This window comes from Ornithodoros turicata, chromosome 1, assembly GCF_037126465.1.
Source record: "Ornithodoros turicata isolate Travis chromosome 1, ASM3712646v1, whole genome shotgun sequence".
Taxonomy (NCBI): domain Eukaryota; kingdom Metazoa; phylum Arthropoda; class Arachnida; order Ixodida; family Argasidae; genus Ornithodoros; species Ornithodoros turicata.
Window position 1 is genome coordinate 126,592,810 of NC_088201.1, and position 20,331 is coordinate 126,613,140.

At 46.5% G+C, this 20,331-nt stretch overlaps 1 protein-coding gene across 1 annotated transcript in view; it reads right to left on the reverse strand.

The window, feature by feature from the left end:
• Positions 1-2,107: 2,107 nt before the first annotated feature.
• The window catches only part of LOC135368727 (FYN-binding protein 1-like), a 152,432-nt gene continuing 134,208 nt past the window's right edge, over positions 2,108-20,331 (reverse strand). Inside the window, exon 7 of the mRNA XM_064602201.1 lies at positions 2,108-2,632. Within this exon, the coding sequence (XP_064458271.1) occupies positions 2,555-2,632 (78 nt within the window). The 3' untranslated portion in view covers positions 2,108-2,554. The remainder of the gene's footprint in view (positions 2,633-20,331) is intronic.

The following is a 20,331-nucleotide window of genomic DNA, read 5'->3' on the forward strand; positions in this document are numbered from 1 at the left end:
TGTAATTATGACAAATGTGAGAACTCGGCCACTTCCTTAGCTATGAGAGGAAAGGTACTGCTCCAACTTCAGCACAGAACACGCGTTTTGTGCTGAAAGCCCTCCGCATAACTTAAAAATATCGTAAAATGAAGTAGAGCAAGCTTCTAAGGAACTTGCGGGAACCCTGGAAAAAGCAACACCTAACTTGATATTTATTTGTACAGTATGCTTATCACCATGTAAGCAGCTCGCAAGAGTGAGAGTTTTTACCTCCGCTGACCATTCGTTGAAATACGGCTTTACGGCAACATACTTTCATTCAGATGCTTTGTGGGAAATAACGAACTCCCAGGCATGGATTCTTTCTTCAGCAGAACGTCAAAAGTTAGCCGACGAATAAGTAGCTCAGGTAAGGCTAAGGCCGGTCAGCTTTGCCCAGACAAAGGACGCATCGAGTGGAGGCCCGCCATCACGCGGTACCGCCAGCCGGGCTCCGGCACGTACGCGCGCAGAGTAGGGCTGCGTTTTAACGCGCTATTCGCCAGTGTACGCCTTTTGAAGCAGAATTTTTTTTTACATCACCTGAAAAGTCTAACATCGGGCCATGCCCTGGCAAAATATAAATGAAATCAAAAGGGGCCTTTTTGAGAAACGGACGCGCAAAATCCTTGTTTTTTTTTCTCGAAACATGCCTAAACATTTGGCTGCTTCACCACATACCTATGGGAGATATACGCACGATAGATATGTCATAATGAAAGAGGATTAAAAGGTGCGTAAACTGATACCAAGTATTGTAATGACTGACATCTACAGCTAGAGAAATCATGCGTCGATGTTGGCACAAAACGGTGCGAGAGAGCATGTTCGCCATTTCTTATAGCGCGCGCCAAAATATGCGCTCGGATTGCTGGCCTGCAGGCATACTAAAGCATAAAATATTTTCACTACGATATCTTTAAAAACTTAGGAGATATATGCGTGAATACACGGCAAAACTGACACACTCGAATTCAGAGCCGGAATTTTCTCGATTTTTTTTGCACGAAAACTATTCAGTAGAAATTATTCATTTTACTGCTGCTGATCATCATGTACGATGTGCTTCTACACATTAAAAAATAATAAAAATCCAGGGGATCGAAGGGACCTGCTAGCCCGAACTGACGTGAAACCGTCCAGCTTGTTTTTGCTCTCTGTGCTCGCGCCCCAGCTCCTCGTCTTTGTCGACGTATTTCGCGTCGTTGCCCCGCAGTCTTTATCACTCCCGATTTTTTGAAAGCGCGGGGCGTATGCCTATCTTTGAATTACATAAGTGTTCCAAGAAGGCGTACGCCTCCCGTTCTTAACCAATCAAGAGGCAGAACGATGTCATTCGGGATGATGATTGGCTAAGAGCATGCTACGTGGTGAAGCTTGGCGCTACCACTTTCAGCAGTTACCACCACCACCACCACCATCTGTTTTGTTGTTTTCTTTTTTCTTTTAGTGTAGCCTATCATCATTCCGAATTACATTGTTCTCGCCCCTGATTTGTTGGAAACGGGAGGCGTTAAGTCCTTTTTTTTTTACAAAATATGCAGCGCGTAATTGGTGCAAAAAATAAAAAAATGAAAAATAAAGGAGCGCGCCACGCGGTGCTTTCAAACAGCACCGCATAGCACGTTCCTAGCTAACGTCCTGTGCTGTGATTTGTTGAAAAGGTGAGGCGCACGCCTTCCTCTTTCTTTTTATTTTTTACTTTGTTTCATTTTATTTTATGTGATCGCGCATCAATACACACATCATGTGTGGTGACCTGCTGCACGCAGGGTACGACAGGGGGAAATTTCGACCATCTGGAATTCCTCAGCAGTCGCGCGAATTCCCCGAGTGCCACTTCTGAAAGGAATGCTTAGCTCCTCCACAACTATTTCTCAAGTGTGTGGGTGGAGGTACATATTTGCATTGTTTTTGTTTTTTGTGTTCAGTGGAGCTCTGGGAATGATGCAACTTCGGCCTTGGCAGTAAAGTGAAATGGAGTATAAAGGGACACATAGCACCGATAAACGCCATCTGCTGCCTATCATTGTAACGACCTGGAAGTTTCTTAGAGACAGCCAATAACTACACTTGTGCTCGCAACTTCAAAATAACAGCATCTTTATTTGTGGGCGTCTACGGTGTCCTTGACACTACCTTATACAGTGCAAAACTTGAACCTGTGAACAGTGAAGCTATAGGTGAGCTGGGAACATATCTTCTACTGTACGCGACACATATATGGCCACGGATATCGAACGAGCCTAATTGTGACTGGTACGAAAGGGTGCACCACGAAAGAAATATTTTATACACCTAACAAGGCATAGTACGAACGTCCAGTACCGAAAGGGTTTGCGGTGACGCGTTCCTAGCGCATGGCCAAATATGCCACCTACCAGCCCAGACGATATCAAGAACAGATGGCGTAATTATAGTGTATACGTATTGTATGATCGCCAATACGTAAATTTACAATACATGATCCAAAAATATTGGGGCTGTGTCCTGAAGCATGTGCTTTGAAGAAATAACAGGGTGCAGTCGACCATCACGCTTTTGCAGTGATCTTGTCGATGTAAGGCACTATTGACTCGAACACGACTTCAGGGTCTTCTTCCGCCGATATCTGGAAATAATAAACGGAGCATTACTCACTGCGTCTACACACAGGGCCGTAGCCGGGGGGGGGGGGGGGTTCAAAACCCCCGAAGTCGTATATTTGGTAGTACATTTGAGAGAGGGAAAAGTGGGCGGATTCCTCCCTCCCCATGTAAAGTCCCCATAGAACCCCCCGAAATAGTTTATGGCTACCACACTGCAGGCACAGGCGCGGGTTGAGACACCAGCACACGTTAAAGTGACGATATTAATGTGTTAGCATTAGGGGAGTCAAAGTGGAAAAGTTCAGTGGCGATATAGCGGTAAATGCGAGAAGTGCGTTAGCATTAAAGGCCAACCTAAATGGAGCGAATTTTTGCAATGAATATGCGAATTTTTAATTTCGCGCGGCGGACTGCCACGCGCGTTCCGCCGCCACTTGTTCGCCTTCAACAGCTCCATGGGACGAAAAACCAGCGGACGGCGTCGGAAAGTCCTGCTCAGATGTCACTGTTGCGAGAGCAGAAAGTGAAACCTTAGTGAAATCACACAGTTTGCAACGAAATCCAACACCTGTCTAAAAACGTGTGCCTAGTAATGTACCGAAAGGCATATCCAATACTGCGAAAGGAAAACATGTTTCTTGGCAGAGAATGCATGGCGTTTTAACGGTGCAATAGGAAAGACAGCGAGCAGACGACAGCACCCCATACCAAGAAGAAGACGATGACGACTCACGCGAGCCGCGGACCACGTGCAGATGACAAGGTAGAGTAGCTGGCGCAGATTTGTAGCGGAAGCGCGCTTTGATTTGACAGGCCTCATGTACATCCGCAGTTGACGCTTCCGGAATCGCCGACGCTGGGCAAAAATATCTGGCATGGGCAGATTGCCGGCGCACGCTCACATTTTTGGGAGCGTTAGGCAGGCTCCCGAGCGCCATATCACGGGTTCTCAGGGGAACGTACCCTTGGAGTCTCCACTCCATGGTGTTTGTGAGACTATCCAGAAGCTCTGCGCCAGAGCCGCTGAGCGCGCGCCACCTATCGATCTTTCTTCTATCCTCTGCTTTTAAATAAATATAGCAGTAGACCATAGCAGTCATCTGTAATCGTATCACTATTTACCGCCGACATCCGATGACTCCGGAAACACAAAGAGCATAAGCGCTTGCGACGTGTTGCAACGGTTGCGCCGTATCGAAAGTCAGTACACCGAGACATGCGTCACGCTCCGGAACTGGCCCCGCTCTTCCCCAGCGTTCTCCAGCTCCGAAGAAGAGGTGCGCAGGGTGCACCCGGGAACGTGCACCGGAACTCACTTTGGAGGTGTTAAATGGTCCCCTCAAAGAGGGAACGTTCCCGGAGCACGAACCTAACGCGCCCTTTGACGCCTCGCGCAGGGCGTCCGACGCTGAACAAAGTTGACATCCCTTTCGCTGTACATCCGCTCCATGGAGACAATAGAGAAAGTTTGTTCGCACACCGCTCAGAAACAGCGTGAAACGTCGTAAAAACAGAAACACTGGAGTGTTCTCCTTGCTTTACCCTCGTCAATGACACATTTTGTAGAATTCCAGGACTATCCGTTGATTTGTATTGAGCCCGAATTCGCAAACATTTAAGTGTGCGACACTCTATCGAGATGGCAGCACGTGTTCGAGACGCGCCAAACTTTAATTTATTAAAAATCAACGGCTCAACCTTGTCCCCTAAAAAATATGTAATTGACTAGAGAAAAGCTAAGAGAACAGACCAGTACCAATCTTAAGATGATAGTTTAGAGCGCTCACGTGTCGTGTCCGAACGAAAATCGCCCATAGACTTCTGACGAAGTGATTCCCCTTTAAGTGTCTTTTCAGGTTCATACTTGGGTTCCGGGTATCCACTTCCGGTCTAAACCCAACTTCCGGTTGTCCATTTCCCGCCTGTACTTCATTCCCCTATCCATTTCCGGTCTAACCTGACTTCCGGTTCTTCACCTCCAGTCTATACTTGACTTCCGGTTCGACACTTTCAGCCACTACAAGGGGTGTTCAAGTCAAACCGGGACTTTCTGTCTCCTGGGTGTACAAATGGCTCGCGCTACTTCTTTTTCGTCATTTTCACACGCGACAGGACTCCGCGTTCACCACGTAGTGGTCCAAAGTTTGTGCAAAACACAAGACACGTGCTGGACAAGATGGCCGACAACGAGGTGAGCGCGCACATCGAACAGCGAATTGTCATGAAGTTTCTCGTGAATGAAGGCGTCAAGTCATCTGAAATTCACAGAAGACTTCAGGCTCAGTATGGCCACGATACACTTAGCCGCAGCAAAGCGTTTGAGTGGTTCAAACGGTTCCGAGACGGCCGTACATCAGTGCAGGACGATCCCGGCCGGGGCGGCTCAGAGCCCAGTTTCAGAGTTCCTGAGAACATCCAACTTGTGTAGCGCCTGATCCTCAAGGACCGACGGATAACATGTCTCAAACTGGCTCGAAAGACGTAACTTTCTGTGGGAACGTTGAACACTATCATTCATGAACACCTCCAGTTTCGGAAAGTTAATGCCCGTTGGGTCCCGAGGCAGCTCTCCGTGTTTGGCCGGCAGAGAAGACTGGAAATCTCCCAAGAGCTAAGGTACCGTTTCGACACTGAAGGACAGCCGTTCCTTGATCGGATCATCACGTGCGATGAAACGTGGGTGCACCATTTCACTCCTGAGTCTAAACGCGCATCAAAACAATGGAAGCATTCGGGCTCGCCAGCTCCCAAGAAGTTCCGAAGCACCCCGTCTGCGGGTAAGGTCATGGCCACGGTTTTCTATGACAAGGCTGGCGTTGTTCATGTTGATTTTCTGCGCAGTGGTACCACCATCAATAGTGCATATTACTGCCAGGTTCTCAGGGGTGTGCATAAGGCGCTGAAGCTTCAGCGGCCGGGCCTCATCACCAAAGGAGTCCTCCTCCTACAGAACAATGCACGCCAGCATACCGCGCATCTCACGACACGCACCTTACAGGAACTTGGCTGGGAGTTGCTGCCACATCCCCCTTACAGTCCAGACCTCGCCCTCAGCGATTTCCATCTCTTAGGGCCACTGAAGGCGTTCCTTGGGGGCCGCCACTTCAGCTGCGACGACGAGGTCAAGAATACGGTCCGATTATGGCTGCTACGCGCCGGTAAGGATTTCTACGCTGCTGGCATCCAAGCCCTCGTGAAACGCTGGGACAAGTGCGTTAGTGCAGCTGGAGATTACGTTGAAAAATAAAACTAATTTCTGGCCTGTAAGTTCATTTTACTTTTGCGAAAAATGAAAAGTCCCGGTTTGACTTGAACACCCCTCGTATATATAAGTTCATTTATTTAACCCTTAATTAGCCTCAATTAATTTCAAGCACCCTTAAATTACCGAAGCCCTATTGAAAAAAAAAAAGCACCAGAATCATTCTGGTGTTATGAGTGGCTGTGATTTGGGACATTCCCGGTGTTTTCTTCTCTTAAGTTACGGCTATGGTCTCACTCCTCTCTTAAAAAGAGGCAAATTTGTACCAATCCTGTAGCTCTCATTTTCATCTCTTGGTGGTGAAGCTGGTGCCATTCGGAAGCTATGATTCTTGGCTTGGGGGGACCGTCTCCCGGTTTTCGGCCAGGCATGCGGTTGCGGCGCCATAAGGGCCGGAACATGCCAGTATCTCCGATTATGGGTGGTCTTTCTACTAATCTGACTGCAAAAAGGGAGAGCAAATAGCGGTGCACAATTTGTTACATTGCGTTGTTCTATGATGCATGGAGGGTGGACAGTCTCGCTCTTATTGGTATATGACGCCGATAATTGGGAAGACCCTTGAGAAAAACATCAAAAAATGCCTTTCTTTGGTCTTCTGTATCGAGGTGTTCTAATGTCACCACACAAGCCTAAAGGTGGCAGTGGATGGGCAATTATGCGCAAAACAATTCCTGAAAATTTCGGCATGATTGGAAGAGCACGGCGCAGGGACATTACGTTATTAGGCTTATTACGTTCGGAATCCATTCCAACACATTCCGACAAAACCGAAACTATACAAGATTTCCTGTGGCCACATCGTGGCGGAGCATGTAACTACCGTGTGATCAACTCCAGTATTCTGCGGAAGGTGGCGCTTGCGTCACTTCTGTTCATTACGTCACGTTGTTTACGTCCTGCTGTGCTGCGGACTCAGTCATCGCCAGCATATTGGCGGCGAAGCTGTGGAAGGTTCGCCACTCCACGCCGTGTTGACAGTCGTGTTGTGATTTGAACTGTTGATATTGCGGTAGGCTGCACGTTCATAGTATCGTTGCTGCTGCCGGGTCGCACAGACTGGAAACGCACGGCAATGACACGGCCGTGCAAGAATCCTCGGAAACCGCAGAGTTGCGGCCGGAAATCGGTCTACAAGCTGTGTCGGCGGCTGACGAAAGAGAAACGGTAAGTTGTAACTTTGTACTGGTGCAGTGCGCATGTGCGCTTGCGCTGATGCGTTTGCGCTTATTTATTTGTTCTTCCCCGTAGGTAATCCAAGCTGTGGTCTTTGCCCCATTGTATCGTCTTAGGCATCAGTGGAATACAGAAAGTTGGTATCATTGCCGAGACTCTGGGGGGCAAGACTGAGAAGCACCTGTATTACGACTTTCCCCCGATGATTTTTTTTATGGTTTGAGGTAAAGCGCAGGAGTAACAGGGTGAGAATTGACAGTGTTTTCTAGCTTTGGAACTCTCTTCTGCTGTGTATCTCACTTCGATATTTTATTTCTCCCCATGACAGCATTGCCAAGCTTTTGTGCATTTTACCTTTTTTCAAATTACCACAGTGGTGCCAACTTTCACTTGCAGCTATCCAAAAGACGCGCGTGCGATGTGTTGCGGTTCTGCTCGACCCGGATGTTACCATGAACAATATGTGCATTTACCAAATTCTAATGGCTGTGTTCCATCTCCCCCTTTTCTATATCTTTGCTACAGTTGCCTCACTACCTCATCCCGTTGTACCGGCCTCGGTGGCTCAGTCGGTAGGGTGTTCGCCTTCTGATCCCGAGATCGCGGGTTCGAAGCCGGCCGAGGACGCCAGTAACTTGGTGGCAGGGTACAAGTTCCTTAGGCACGCCGTCTTCCGCGAGGGACGTTAAATACGGGGCGCAGTGTGATCGCACGTTAAAGAAGCCTCAGCTGGGCAAAATCAATCCACAGACCGACCGCTGTGGCGTCGCTCATGATCTCAATTGTCTCGCGACGAAAACCCCCAATTAGTATTATATCGTCCCGTTGTTTTACCCTCGCCAAGTTAATGGCCGCTTCCACAGTACGATGAACTCAGCACGGGCATGTTCATCACCATGCCCGTACTCACGTACCTGATATTTGACCCGTATGTTCCTTTAGTCTCACCCTATGTTCTTGTTTTCTTTTTTTACCTTCTCCAACGTCCTGCGCTCTCATGAAAAGTTATCATGCTTATTAGCAAACTGGATTAGCTTCTCCCACAAAAGTCTTCTAACACTTGAATACGTTATGCGAGAGCAGGAAATAGACCACCTTGCACGAGATTTCCGACCACTGTCCTGCTGCAATAGGGTCAGCATGGCAAACGGCCAGATGACAGATGACAGAGACAAATAACGGGAAAGCGCGCACATTCACATTTCTTCGGTTGTTGTACCACATGTCCAATTCTAAGAGGATATCGTAGGGGAACGCACAAGGCTGTTATTCGAAACACTTCTCTTGTGTGCTTCCTTGTTTGTCTTTCTCACATTCTCGCAACGTGCCCTCGGCGTAGCTTTGGCTCATAATCGTTGTTGTGGTCGGAACCAAAAATCGTAGAACCCTATTTTTGCGACTAGTGAGCAATACGTGCGTGTAGTGTACCTGTGGACCAAGTCTAGCGGTACAATGAACGACTGTAGCATTTCGTGCAGCAGTATCTTCGGTACGCAAGCAGCCCTGGTCTCAATGGAATATAAAACTCTAGTCGGTATTATCAATATAATTATCGTAATGAACCTAATTACCGCAATAGGTTTGAATCATAGCAATTGCGCACCACCCTGCGCATGCTGAATCATCTTCGGTTACTGCAAGTGTCACTGACATTCTGCGTGTTAGATAAAGCTGTTAGGGGCAACAAGCAGGCTCCTACAAAAGAATTGTCTCTGTTAGGCAACGAATGCGAACACAGAAAGGACTAAGAGCTAATTCTCTTCCGTGTCCCAAGCACACGCTTCTTCGTCTTGTTCCTTTATCTTTTCTATTTTTTGCTTCATTGTTTTCCAATCGAACGAAAAGAACCAGGTTATGCACCAGCTTTTCTGCGTCCTGTCGCTTCGGTCGGCAGTGTTAGGCCCGCTACGCTTAGGTAGCGGAGTACCGCTATTCGCTACTCCTCTAAAACGAAACGCAATAGGTGATATGCAAAATGCGACGCGCCATCTCACGGTAGCGGCTGTAACTAGGGCGGCCATATTGGTAGCGTCGAGAAACGCGCGCGTTAGGCTGCTGCTGTACTACATGTATCGTCCTGTACGTGCACATACACTGCGGGATCGTACCTTTTTTTGACACAAGAATGCCCACGCACTGCTGCGTTCCATTGTGTAAACAACGTGGAACCAAAGACAGCGACGGGAACGTTGTTGGTATCACTCACTTTGCTCTGTTCAGTATGCCTGGCAGTAACCCTTGAAGCGGCCGTGAAATGCAGTGAATGGCACGCACGGACTATACCACGGGCTCTTTTTAAGTGATGAGTAGGGCCTGGAAATTTAGGCACTAAAAACGACGGAAACAGGCAGGCGTTTAGTCCCTCAAAAACACCAGAATAAGCAATCAAATACAAAAATAGGCACGTTAATCTGGTACGCTCTTTTGCTTTGTGGGTGTTTCCGAATGCTCCTTCCGGGAAATCTTGCTCGTTTAATGGCTTCTGGCACACCAATGATGGCTCGGCCATGAACCGCGCTATACTGAGTAATATTTTGAGTTATCTGTCCTCGAAGATATTGAAAGGCCAAGAAAGGTCAAATGTTTTGATCAAATATACATCAACCCCTTCTAGTAACCCAGGGTACTGAAGGAAACCAAACACAAAATGGAACAAAAGGTGCAAACACGCAGAAACGAATACCAAAACGCTACACTCAGCATTAGCCTGAAAGGTCCACTCGCACTTGCACCTCTAAAAAACACTTATGGAATCTAAAAACGTTAAAGAAGGCTACAGTCCAGTAGACTCGATAAAAAGGCAGGCAACCCCGGAAATGCCGTATTTAGACGTTTATAGGCATTTACAAGCAAATGCCTAAAACTCCGGGCCCTAGTGATGAGGGCGTTGTACGTTGATAATACTGAACGTAATGAAACAGGGCTAACAAGAAAAACAGCTAGTACTTGTGTTACGTGCAGTCTCGTGTGCCAGATAGCTTGTGTGTTTGTCTTCCAACTGCACTTGAGCTTCTCTCCAGAACGTCCGCTGCTCTCATCGAGCCATAGCCTCCTTTATACTGAGTATATAGGAGGCTATGATCCAGCGATCGCGCATAACGGTCACGTATCGCGTGAGGTACTCGAATGAAACGATAGGTGTTGCATAGGAGGGGAATTTTGCGATCGCGCAATGTTGCGATGCTGTGTTAGCTAAGGCATTCATGTGCGGACCTCGTTGTGGATGGATCCTGAATGACCTGAGCAAACAGGGCTTCCACAAGGGCAGCTTATTCAGAATGAGATAATAAATAAAATTGTTGTTCTCCTCGAGCCTTGCTGGTACGCAAAACATGTTACATGCTAACAGTGTTCTGCCTTTTATTGGTGTCCTTTCACCGTTTTCCAAATGATGAGACACTATACAAGAAATGGATTATTGGTTTATTGCCATCAAGCGAGACGTAACTCAGTCACATGAAGTTCATTGCATACCTGTGGCGATGACAGAAAAGGACAGACGGACACGGGCTATCCGTGCCCACCTCTGTCTTTTTCGTTAATAGCCATGTGTAACTTCAACCAACACACTCTTCACATCTTTGCGCTGATAGCACAGTGTGTTTATTTTGCTTTTTGCTTTTTTAACTCAGAACGTCATAGAAATAGCACTTACGTATAGCATACGATAAGCAAGAATGTGACCAGAAACTTCGGCGGACGCACATTTTACCGCAGTGGTGGTGAAGGAAAACTGCCGTCACTTCGAATGCACACGAACGGCGCATGCACTAAACACCGAACGCAGTGCGGCTGCTCGAGCTCGATTGCGCGTGCAAGTCAATATTGTGGACAATGTGTTCCACTACAAAACAGCAGTTCACGTACTTCGAGTCACAGTTGTTTGTGAGCAGTGAAGAAGGCAGTGTGTACGCTTCCACGGCGAAAGCGTAGGACTTCTTTTGCTGCCGTGACGACGGTGCCGAAAGAGCACAAAAGCTCTGTACCGTATCATCTGACAGGTGTGCAAGTGCGCCTAAGTCGTTCTTCCACATGTTGTCATCATACGTAGGGAAACGTCGCAGTTCAGTCATTTCGGCCGCCAGCTGAACCGAGCGGCTTCCCATTCACAGCTCCCGAATCCTGACTCCACCAAGATGGCCGACCAAAAAGTCCTACTCAGTGTTGCCCGACGTGACCGAAACGCAGCGCGGTACCGCTACCGGAAGGAAATATGTAGTGGCGCTAATACCAAGCTGCCTCGTAAGATATTCTTTTTTATGACGAACATGTACGTAACCATGATGAGTAAAGCCCACAAAACGCTTAGACAATAAAATTGTAGTGTTCTAAATATATGGAGGTCAGGCACGTTCCGTACGTTCTCCGTTAGAACCTTGTTAATCTCTTCCTCCTCATCTACTACCCTATCCTTTACCCACTTCCTCTTCTCTAAGTTCGTAGTACCACTATCCTAGTAGTATTGTTTTATGCGGGAACAATAAGCACGAAAAATCTCGATACCAGCTCTGAAAACTTAGGCAGAATAAGAGCGCACAGAAATTAGAGAATATCACTTTGATCATGCCGGATTGTGAGACTTCAGACACGGAAACCGCCTTGTCGAAGTGAAATAGCGTAGAATATGAGTTACTTCTTTTGTCTTACCCACTAAAGTAGCGGGAAAGTAGGGGTAGCAGCGTCGGACACATTACCAAAACTTTTAACGGAAATTATTTTTCAGCTATTGGTTAGAAATTTAGCGCGACCGCTCCTACGCTACTGAAAAAAGTAACGAAAACAGCTGCGCTGCTAGTGGCACCGCTACGGACAACACTGTCTATCGACAGGGAAACGTGTCCAGCCACAAACACACAAAAGAAAAATCCGTCCCCGAATTACGCACGTGTGTGCCGTCATGTACCCCGCCCAAGCAGCACAATGTACTGAAAGTCGAGTGCAATAGGGGTGGACGGTATGTGTCTTATCGATGTTCCTTAGTTTCACGACTCTGTTCAAGGCCTTCCACCTACCCGTCCACCCCTATTGCACCCGACTTTCAGTACATTTTGCCGCTTGGGCGCATGACTGAATTCAGGTACCGTCTGCACCATGGTAAAAATTCGTTACGTTGTTTGTCGTAAGGGGAGTTTGTCGGACAAATCCATGTTTATGGCAAGAAGAAAAACAAAGGAAAGAGATAACAAGATATAGCAAATCGTGATAAAATTTACCTTTTTTTGGGGGGGGGAATTGACGAAATCCGATTAGGCATATGCTGTGAGACTGCCTCAGTGTGAAATATTCTTGTCTTTCGCATTGCACGATCTTGAAAACCTTCCGTAAAACGTTCCTTACATCTGCCAACGTCCTTGACTCTTGCGAGTGAACATGTACAGGGTCGGACACACATAAGAGTATCGCGGGAGCGCATGACCTGCAAGTACGCCAGCGCCACGTAACGGATGCTCCTGGGTTTAAGACCTCGTGCCTAGGGAACGTTCGCCACCTCTCGGTTGGGTTCGTCATTGCTCTCGTGGCGCGGGCGGGTGGGGAGACCTACCTGCTGTTGCTATTCAGACTCTGCTGGCGATGCTTTGATCGGTGCGTGGCGCGGCATAATCTTTTACGACATCAACGTTTTATCGGGATCGAGAAGGAAAGTGAAACAGGCGCATGTAATGACATACGATGCATCCTTTGCAAACGTCATAACAAGAAAATAAACAGATAACTATACATAACAATAAACAGTTACTACACGACAAAATCGGAAGATTTAACAACACCGTTTTAACACCGTAGTAACGACACAACGTATGCCGCGACATGCGCCTGTTTCACTTTTATTCTCGATTCCGATAGGACAAATATACGTCGCGCCACGCACTGATCAAAACATCTCCAGCAGACATTGAATAGCAAGGGCAGGTGGGTCTCCCCGCCCGCCGGCGCCACGAGAGCAATGAGGAACCCAACCGAGAGGTGGCGAACGTTCACTAGGCGCGAGGTCTCAAACCCACGAACATCCGTTACGCGGCGCTGGCGTACTTGCAGGTCATGCGCACCCGCGATACTCTTATGTGTGTCCGATCCTGTACGCGTCCTTACATATGTGGCTTCCCAGCTAATAGTTCTTCTTATGAAGCCACAAAAACATGCTAGTTAGTTAGTTAATAACTTAGTAAAATAAAAATAACAACATGGTATTTCTGTAACCATGTCAACTGTTTTAGGGCAACTGTGCTACGGAACCTGTGTGACTAACGCCATTTATCCGTAGGAGAGCTTGGAATGAATTTTCGTTCCATGATTTCTTGAATGGCACTCCGAAATTCACCAAGTCCGCATAACGTTTTGTGCCATATTGCATTTACGATCTATTAGAAAATCCATTTATTCCTCGCTAAACGGTATTAGACTAAAGATAAGAATAATACGCAACAATAAACGCAATAATAATAAACAACAAGAAGAGAAACGATAGCCCCGGAATCGCGATGCTTCTGGTGATAAAGCAGCAAGGTTATACAATGTAACGGAATCAGGAAGGGGCCGGGTGGCTGTTTTCAAAATTAGGATCGATTCACACGATGCAACTTTAGTTGCGCGTAACCAGGTCGTGCCACCAAGTTGCACCGTGTGAACGCGATGCTCTGGTTGCGCAACCCGAGTTGCAGGACTTGCAGAGCCGATCGCTTCACAAGCGATTTCTCCTGCAACTCTAGCTGGAACCTGTCAATCACGCGGCTCCGCCTTGCAAGCGCGACCAATCAGGATGACTTCCATGTGTCAGTTATTGCAGCGGCAGTACGCGAGACGACGAAATTATCACTGACCAGTGGAAATTATGCAAAATTATCAAACTCGCAACAGATTGAAGTCGTAACGAGTGGAAGTCGCAGTGCGATGATGATAATGATGTTTTTTTCGCGCCATCTGGCGAGCTCGGTGACCACTACGGCATTCTGAGCTGCTCGCCGTATGAAAGGGACCTTTTTGGCGCAGCTTCGGTTGCGCGCAACTGTGGCGGGAACCGAGTTGCAGCAAAAAGTTGCATCGTGTGAATCGACCCTTAAGGTTGTTACGTGCCGAAATATCATGAAGCCTAACTATCACAAGGCCGAAGAAAATGATTATCATAAAAACAAAAAAGCCGAAACCGGAGAGAGAGTTCTGATAATTTGTAAAAAGAAATGACAAAGCAAAAAAAGCGTGGGGCGAATGCCACCACCGTGGTGAATTTCGCAAAAATCTGATTGCGCGCTCCCAACACACACCTTAGCGACACAGGAGGAACTAACATGGCATATCGTATCACCAAAAACGCAACAATGCAATTCACCTCCCTGAAGTTGCACAAGTTGATGCATAACTTTCCCATCAACACAATTGGTGGAGGTGGCAATTTTAGTTCGTAAAGTATGGAGTTCACTGCTCAATTGTTATTATTATAATTATTATAATTGGGGGTTTACGTCGCGAGACAACTGAGATCATGAGCGACGCCACAGCGATCGGTCTATTCAATTGTTTTACGCGTTGTGCACCACTCACACAGAGTGTTTCAGTAACACTTTCAAAAGCATGAAAGAAGGAAAGCGCGTCACGGAAAATGTGTGATCAACGACATTTTTTGCAGGTAATATAATAGGGAAACACGCAGAGTCAAAATGTTATTCTCTCGTTTTTCACTTTCACGCGGCTTCATTTCACCACACGCATACTGACGCTGAACTTCGCGTTACACTAATATAACCGTCCTGTAATTTTTTGTCACAAGTACAAAGCGCACGTAGGGTTGACCACACTTTATTACAAAGTAGATTCCCCGCTTAGAATGTTACAGCTAAAAGGTGACACAGAAACAGGCGTGCAAACCGTCGAACGCCTTCTAAATGTATCAAGCTACGAAACAAGGAAGACTCGCTATCTCCTCAATACTTCAGATGATGAAGGCAGCAACGTAACAAACAAAACAACAGGTACCCGAAACAACAGTGAGAGAAAACACCGGCGTGCTACACATTTTTCTGAGTGATAAAGCAGATGTATGTATGTATGTATGTATGTATGTATGTATGTATGTTTAATTTTTTAATAATTGGGTGTTTACGTCGCGAGACAACCGAGATCATGAGCGACGCCACAGCGGTCGGTCTGTGGATTGCTTTTGCCCACCTGAGGGTTCTTTAACGTGCGATGAAAGCTCACCACACGGCACCCCGTATTTAACGTCCCTCGCGGAAGACGGCGTGTCTGAGCAACTTGTACCCTGCCACCAAGTTGCTGGCGTCCTCGGCCGGGTTCGAAGCGATCTCGGGATCAGAAGGCGAACACGCTACCAACTGAGCCACCGAGGCCGGTATGTATGTATATGTATAATTTCACACTTATCGTGGCATTTTCTCGTTGGCTAGAGTATCGAAATTCAGTATGTCCCTTGTTTCATGTGTGTGACAAGGCATTTTTATGGCAAGAAGAAACAAGATACATACAACAAGAAAAAGAAACAAAACAAAAGAGATAGAGATCGTGATCAAATTTTCTTTTTTAGATCTCGATAATATTACATGTGGCACGTGCTGTGATACTGACTCTGTTTATTGTGCCCCGATCATCGCGTTGCACGATCTCGGAAAGCTTCTTCAAGCAAGAATTCTTGCTTGCTTGCTTGCTTCGTAGGAGATATGTCTAGATACGCCTTCCGGTAAACGTTCCCCTCACCCCGCAACCATTGACTTTGGCCTTTGTGAAGGGATAACAGGCTTGCGGGATAACCCAAGTCCGAAGGGGTATTTTGGGAGTACGGACTTTGTAGAGAATCTGTTTAGGAACAGAACCCGCTGCTGCCAGACACCAACTGGATATAGGGTTGTGGCTCCCCTTGTGTCAGCTTTCTCGCGCGATATGGAAGGAGGAAAGTGGGACCGTAGCCTTAGCATCAGAATTCCCTGGTGTTCCTAGTGTCTTTTCTCTGATGTTCCACACCAGGATCTCTGATGTTTGTGCTCTGATGTTACAGACCAGGATCCCTGATGTTTTTGATGCTCCACTGTTGAACATTATGATGTCTCATGCGTTCAATCCCGTGATGTCCTTGGTTCCTCAGGAACCTCACAATGCACTAAATGCTGTGCATATAGTTGAACACGTGAGCGGGGGAGAGCTGGGAAAAAGACAGTACAGCGCGGCACCACAGCAAGAACACGCTGCTGTCCTGTTCGTTTTTCTCTAAACGTTTACAACTATGCACAGCTTTTAGAGGCTCGTGAGGGTGCTGAGGAGTCAAGTACCTCACGGGATCGAATACGTGAAACAGCATGCATTATGTAATGTTCAGTAGTCGAGCATCAGAAAACACCATGAAGGGATCCTGGTTTGTACCATGCATACATGAATGTACAACATTCAACCAACACGCTCTGCCCGTTATTCCGTTATTAAAATCAGCCAACAATACAACAAGATATCACAGGTTTGTTTCTACTGCAAAAGTGTCCCAGCTGTTAGGAGTCTGCTAATTGTTTGCAGACAGTATACTGAATAATCAGGAATAGGAACAGACAAGTACGTGTAACAATACTGTCTATATTATGGCTACCGTTGATGATACACATTTAGGAGAAGCATGCACACCATAATATAAAAGTACAAAAAAGTGCAATGTTATTTCTTCTGCAAGTGTGAATACACCACATTAGAAAAGCATAATCGACTCTTCGGTCACATTTTCCGTCCTCTCTTCTTGTAGTCCGTATCAGCCCACATGATGCCGGACGAAATGCACATTCAAAGACGTCACACCAACGACCGGTAGTCACATCTGCCCCGAATGCATCCGTTGTATTTTCTCATACTTCCACCTGTGCACAGGTTGGAAAGCAAACTACGACACATAATGCAGAACTTCAGAAACACATATTCAACGTTGTTCACATTTGTGCGTAGTTTTTATGTTCAAAACTAGGACGTAACGCTACCACAACCACCTCGGCCAGCTCGTTGAATTCAAAACAAACACTAATGCCGATGGCGCTGTCTTATGTGACAATGAGATCGTACAGTTTCGTTTTCAAACTCCAGTGAAAGCTAAAAAAGCGTGTTAATTTCGACACACGAGGGAATTATTTGCGAAGCGAAGTACCATTCCTTTGGAAAAGTTGTGCTAACGAACTCATGATAATTGTAAATTGCGGTTTCACGCGTAGTGCCAATGCCACCTAGAGTAACAAGGCCACTCCATGCAAACGTGATGTCACCACGATCGGTCCCTCGGCTCTGGGGAGCAGCGACTGTAGTCTCGCAAGCACAAAGAGAGGATTGCAAACGCGCCTTCGCATGCACATCGCGCTTTAGTCTCTATTATTTCCTTATAACAGTGAAGCAGAACAGCTGCAGTGGTGCAATAAAAGCCGCGCGAATGCTATCTTTACGGAAGAAGCAACACCGAACATTTTATTCCAAACCCAAGACATTGCAGTCCCAGCATAAGGGGAAGCTGCTTAATTTTTCACAACAAGCTAAATTAATGAACGAACACAATAGACGTATAAGGAAATATACTACATGGTGATTGACTTCAAAATAACGACAGATGTAGCGTAACTATCACACACAGTTGTCAAATAAGCTGACTGTCGTGCAAAAGTATCGAGCTGAGACTGAGGTGCAGCTTTGCTGTTCACAAGTTATTGTCCATATTTACAACCTCTATGTACAAGCGAAGTGTGCTTCAGTGTTGCTGCCTTCCTGTTCTTCCCTGCTGTCTTTTGCTCAAGTGGCATGTCATTCCTTTTCTTGCAGTAATTCTTGAGCACTGTATTTGTTGCTGCATAGAGAATGTGGCAGAGTACCAGACCTGGCGCGTGGCCATTCACACAGCAGTCGAAGTCCTCAAAGGTATCCAGCAGTGACTGCGTCAGATTCACCACCAATTGTCTTTGGTTCCTAGCTGCATGAAACCGCACAGCATGTTTCTCAGACATCAGTTTTTCTACTACAAGCTCGGTATAGAGAACTGAATTCACCACAAATGGTTGAGGGAACTTCATCGTCATTTTCTCGTCATTTTCTCGTCATTTTCTCAATCATTGAACTTTCGATTACGAGTTCTCGGTGCGTTAGGACCAGATTCTCTTCACATGGCTTGCAAGCTAACTTCTTTAACGTCGAATGAGCGCAATAGCCTGCGACGTAGGTTATAGCAGCCATGACATCTCTTTTACTTGCTATGTCTTCATCTGTGATTTCAGTGTCAAAGTCCTGGTCATCATCAGCAGGCGAGTTTGACATTTCGCCCATTTCTTCATCTAAAGGCAAAGACATCATCTTCTGCAGTCTCAGTTTGTTTTCAGACTCGTAGATCCGCCTCACGGATATGTGATACTGTGTTCCAGATAACCTTCTATATTGGCCAAATCTCTCTTCGAGACTATCTGTCTGGAATTTTCCAAGGAAACATACGTGAAGCCGAGTTCTTCCAGGCAGTACCTTGAGACTTCTGTCAGTGCATAGCATGTGAGACAAAAAGCTTGATGGGTCTCCCGTGTTAATCTGCTCGAGTCAATGTTCTACTGCTGCCATTCGTCAAGCCATTCAACAACACTATTCAAAAACACAATCTGGGGCTCAGTCATCGAAGTCACTGGCTGCTGGAGGGGATCACGGAGTCTTTGGCCCTTTCTGGGAGTCTTCACGTTTACCACTGACCACTATCTCACTATTATGTCCACAAGTTCAGCAGTCTCATCTGCATTTTCAAGTCTATCGCTACGCTGCCTCAACACTTCCACCACAAAACTGCTGAAGACTTGCAGTGCCAACTTTACGTTCTGTCGTTCAAAGTTGGATGGGTTCAGTGCTTTCATGGTCAATCCGTGGCTCAGCTATGTCAATTCTTCTTGTTCAGATGAATGAAGTTTGCACAGGGTGTTGAAACTTGCACAGGGCATAGGTGTGGGAGCTCATTCGAGTACATGATGAAAAGAAGAGTGATACATGACCCTCCCATGATTTTTTTTTTTTGTTGATCCAGTTGTTGCGTATGCATTTCAGCAAATGGACGGAGTCCACGATGTAAAAGAGCGGTCGACTGCTGTCAGATGGATGTGGGAAGACAATGTCCAATCTCGAAGGATTCACAAAGAAAGACATGGCTTTGCGATTGATGGAGTTGGTGTCAGTGACAACAGCAATGACACTAAAGCCTATCTTTTCAAGCTCCACAATAACTCTTCGGAGAAGCTGATACAGGACTTCAGCCGTGATCCTATAAACGGGTACAATATGGGCCACGTCTTTGTTTGGCGACAACAAGCTCTGAGTCATAAACACATGTGCACTTTTCGCAGGTTCAGCTATATTGACAAAAGCCCCTACAATGGTTCCTCCTTTGTAGTCAAAGCCCTCCTTCAGGTGCACCTCGTCCAGCATTAATGTCACCACTCTTTCACGCTCTGCCATTTGCTTTGCTCTCTTCTTCATGTAGGAAAGAAAATTCCCATCACTTTGCTCACGCTGGGGGTTAACTTCATATCCAGCGCAAACCCGTTTTATGGTTGACGGGTCAGGCAAGACGAGCTTTGAGGAGGACCCGGAGGCTTCTTGGTTAAGAGACTTATCTGTTCCGAAAAGGCATATGCTGACTCATCTGGCGACACTGAAGCTGACTTCAAATCATTAATCAGTGTTCGTACGAGAGATATCACCGGCTGCGATGCGTCGACGCCTTCAGGGGGAGTACAGTTGACATCAAAGTTCTCTACTTCCTTCAATACTCCCATGACAACTCTTGTGTCTTCCACGGTTTTGGGGACGGTTTCTGTGAGGACTGTAAGCTGTACCCTGTCCTTGAACACCAACAGTGAGAGATCTTGCTTCAGCACAACTGAATACTGCAGGAATGGGGCACCTTCATCAACGATGTGTAGGAACATTAAAGTCTCGTCGGTGTGGACAGTCGACCAGAATTTTGAGATGCTCAAATGAGGTATGCTTTTCGTTCTCTACCTCAAAGCACTGTATAGACTGTTCGATGGCTTCTCTCAATGCAGCAGCGTCCAGTCGTGCTCTGATTTTCCTTTCCCACACTTCAGCCAATCAAATTTTCCTACCCACGGAAGACAATATCTGACATGGGACTGTTAGTCAGGAAGTGCGTTGAGGACCGCTTGTGTATTACGTTCATAATAAATTTTCCCTTAACAACAACTGCAACATCTGTTGTTATTGTATGTTCTTGTGTTGTTGTAAATTGCCATGTGACCTATCCACCTGCGACTATACCTCCAAGTATGGGTAAAC